Below are 3,783 nucleotides of genomic sequence, written 5' to 3' on the forward strand. Positions count from 1 at the left end.
AGAAACAAGGAAAATTACCAGCAATAAGAGTGCGATATTTGCTGGTAGATCCACCACAGTCCCCTGTCACAAACTTTGTAGGATTACACTTTTGATTGGAATTGGACACTGAAACAGTAGAATTCATCCATGTTTACACTCGGAAAATAAAAAAGAAAGATATAATCATGATGTTAATCCTAATTCTCCTTTGTATCACGGACTCACGATCAAAATTTGATCTTAGTTCTTAGTTATTACAACAAATTTGCTGCAAATGGTTAAATAAAGCATGAACAACTATCAATTGAAATTGCTGAATCAAAATGGAGACATCAGTTCCCACGACCTCAAGTATGTAGTTTTCTGCCTGGAAAGGTTATTGAAGCAAATAAACACCTCTGCTTAGTGCATAGCAAATGCTTATTGAAGGCATTTTGGCAATCACAGAAGTTGAGATGGGAGAAGATTGATTAACAATGCAAAGTCCAATCAGCAAAAGCTATTAGTAGAATTGTAAAATACTGACATGCATACACACACACAAACATGTTTTGGAGCAAGTATAATCCATGATTTTTTTTTTGTTCCTTTTTGTTTATACTTGAAGACTTTCCTCGTTGAACAGATGATGACTAAAAGTGAGCCAAATAAAAATTAAAATGCAAATTTAAAGCAATCATATGCGAGAACAGAAGAAGGATCATGCGAGAACAGAAGAAGGTTCATATTGTAGAGAAAATGGAGAGAAGAGAAGAAAGAACCACCTCGTTTTTGAGCCCAAGAAGGTTCATATTGTAGAGAAAATGGCTCCAACCTCACCTTCTATTTTTGAGCTCACACCCACCGTTTGGTTTCTAGGGTTCCATGAAAGCCCCAAATTTCCATTCTCTACCAAGAAAGCTGGTAACGATCTAGAGCCAAAATCTTCAGTCGAAGAGCTTGACAATAGGGTTCTCGAGCTTGGATTTGGAGGAAGCCAGCTACCGATCATGCAGCTTTCATTTTCCATCTCAACCATTATCTATTCATCTTTCATCCTGATTCAGCTGAAACTGGGGCGACGAGGAGGTACTGCACGACCACCTGTTGGAGGTCGAACTGGGGCTTCTTGGGCTTGAGGACGAGGACGATGACGAGAGCGACGGCGACGGCGAGGAGGGCGAGGAAGGTGAGGAGTAGGAAGAGGCAACAGCAACAACCCTTGAAGGAGGCGGCGGAGGAAGAGGAGGAAGGGGTGGCGATGGGCGTGCCGAGGTAGTGGCGCTGCCTCCGAGGGTCGGGCGGAGGGTGTGGGCGCTGGTGGTGGCCGCCGTTGGGAAGGTTGTTGGGCGTCGTCATCGCCGACGAAATCCACCACCGCACTTCCCGATTCCTGAGAGGGGTCTGTGCGACAGTGAAGAGAAGAAAGAGCTGCTGGCTGGTGGTGAGGAAGAAGAGACGACTGGCGGTGGGAGGTCACGTGCCCTAGCCGCGCGAGAGGAGATGTCGCGAACAGAAAGGAAACACCAGCACTGTGTCTTCGCATGGGTAAAAGAAACAAAGTTTTCTCCTCCTTTAATCTGGGCCGTCCATATTGTGATGAAGATGGATGAAGATTCAACCGTCAGATCTTGAGATAAGCGGTCTAGATCACTTAAGATTGAGATGATAACTTGATAGTAGACAACGCTTTTTAAAAAGCGTTGTCGTAGACACTAAAAAAAAGCCTAATAGACAACGCTTTTTATGAAGCGTTGTCTTTGACCCATAAAAATCACTAATAGACAACGGTTTTTAGAAAAGCGTTGTCTATTAATAAGAAAACAATGAAATAGACAACGCTTTTCACTAAAAGCGTTGTTAAAAAAAAATAGACAACGCTTTTTATAAAAAGCGTTGTCGTTTAAGTGTTGTAGAATCTCAATTTTCTTGTAGTGATGATTCAGTCTATGGAGCATAACTAGGAAAGCGACTGATTAAAATGAATAGATTATAGCTAAAAAGAAAGATTAAATAAATTTACATCTTTTGATGTTATTTACTGGTCGACCTATTTCTGTTATGTATAGAAATGATTGTGAATATTTGAATATGGAACATGCTCTTCACATAATAGTCATAATAAGGAATTAGAGATGTTCATATTGATGTAAATAAAGATTATTTAATGTAGGTAAATAGCAAAACATGGATATCTCCAAGATAATGGCTATGTGCAACTGGGAGATTGGATATTTCCTGGATAAAAGTTATGTGCCACTAGGATAAAGAGACTATGTGCTATGAATATGTCTCTAATTCATTTGGAAGAACGACTAAGTAAAGTGTAACAAGTTTGTTAGCATTGATCGCTTTAAGAGCGACTATGTAAGGTGTAACCGTTCTCTTAGCAACTATCGTTCAGTGTGCTTGCTGTCGCACGAACCATTTTCTCTAAATATGGATTGAATGTTCCTATATGGTCTTTGTGACTAAACTCTTATATAGTCTATGTGACTTATTTAGTCTTTGTGATTAACTGATCTTAGTGACTTAACTGGATGAACTGGTCTTTGTGGCCTGACTTGGACGAATGAGAGATGTTAGTAATGGGAACATGGGGATGTGGGCTACTCATGATACCCACGTTATCCATATTTCCATGGAAGAATTTACTATTATACCCCTTGATATTCACATTATATAAGGCGTCCAAGTCTTTCATCGAAAAGTAGAATGAGAGGAAAAAGAATATCCGAGACTGCGAGATTTGATTCATAGAATTACATAGAGTTTTCTGATTCTGTGATTATTCTTCTGACAGTAAATCCTGCTGTCACTGATTATAAATATACGGAAGACCACTATAAATATTTACTATTTACCCTTTTAATTTATTTTAATTCATACATTTAGAATCGCAAAAGTTTATATATCTACAATTCTGAGGATGCGGAGAAGAATGCAAGGTCCAAGTAAGTTCAGTAATGGATAATTAAAGTGGTTTTTGTGATTGGGGCACACTGGCCCAGCATGGAAGAGATTAATTTGGCGTGCAGTCAAATGCCGACTTGTTGTTTGCGAGTGGGAAGGCATGATGATTCCCCGTGTGGCTTGCTTGTTTCCTTGTTTCAATTGAGTTGAACATCTATAGTGGATTTGTTTAGCATCCCCAAAACTTTACAGCTGCGTCGCCGTAGTCTACGCCTGTCGCCTGCTCCAAGACCCTGCCGCCCTGTCTAGGGATCAGTCCTTCGCCCTACTCCAATAATCTAGAAGAAGTGGACCATCATATGATAATAAAAATGAAATTTGTCATCTTTACGGTTCCCCATGTAACATATGAATTCGTTCATCTTTAATATGCTTGTCAATCTATTTCTAAATTAATAGAAAAATAAATAAATTAGAGATAACTCTTAACCATTAGTACACATAATTAAGGTATGAAAAAAAATATTTTCAGACATGTCAAATTTTAATCTTAAGATTTTATATGATAATACTTATGATCAATTGTCATACTGTTCAAGGGACATTTTAATCGTTCTATAGGTTCCACATTCCATGATCATCTATATAAATTTGAAATCTACAAGGAGATAAATTTGAAAATTATAATCGATCAATACAGGGGTGAAGTGAAATAAGATAACGAGCAAAGGCTTATTTTTTATAATAATTAAATAGAAGAAGATTTATACTAATAATTTAAGTTTCTGAATTTCGCTCGAATAGTTTTAAAGGTAAATGTTTTTTTTAAGTCACTATAAATTTCGAACATAATTTATCCACATTTAAAAATCAAATTTTAAAATATTATCTTTATGAGTTTAAAATTCT

General features: G+C 37.7%; 1 protein-coding gene across 1 annotated transcript; it reads right to left on the reverse strand.

Annotated features, from left to right (window-relative positions):
- Positions 1 to 941: 941 nt before the first annotated feature.
- On the reverse strand, positions 942 to 1,342 carry LOC121990623. The gene has a single exon (XM_042544727.1). The coding sequence runs from the start codon at positions 1,318 to 1,320 to the stop codon at positions 1,015 to 1,017; it is 306 nt and encodes a 101-aa protein (XP_042400661.1). The 5' UTR covers positions 1,321 to 1,342; the 3' UTR covers positions 942 to 1,014.
- Between the last annotated feature and the right edge of the window lie 2,441 nt (positions 1,343 to 3,783).

The sequence above is a fragment of the Zingiber officinale genome, chromosome 6B (assembly GCF_018446385.1).
Source record: "Zingiber officinale cultivar Zhangliang chromosome 6B, Zo_v1.1, whole genome shotgun sequence".
Classification (NCBI taxonomy): Eukaryota; Viridiplantae; Streptophyta; class Magnoliopsida; order Zingiberales; family Zingiberaceae; genus Zingiber; species Zingiber officinale.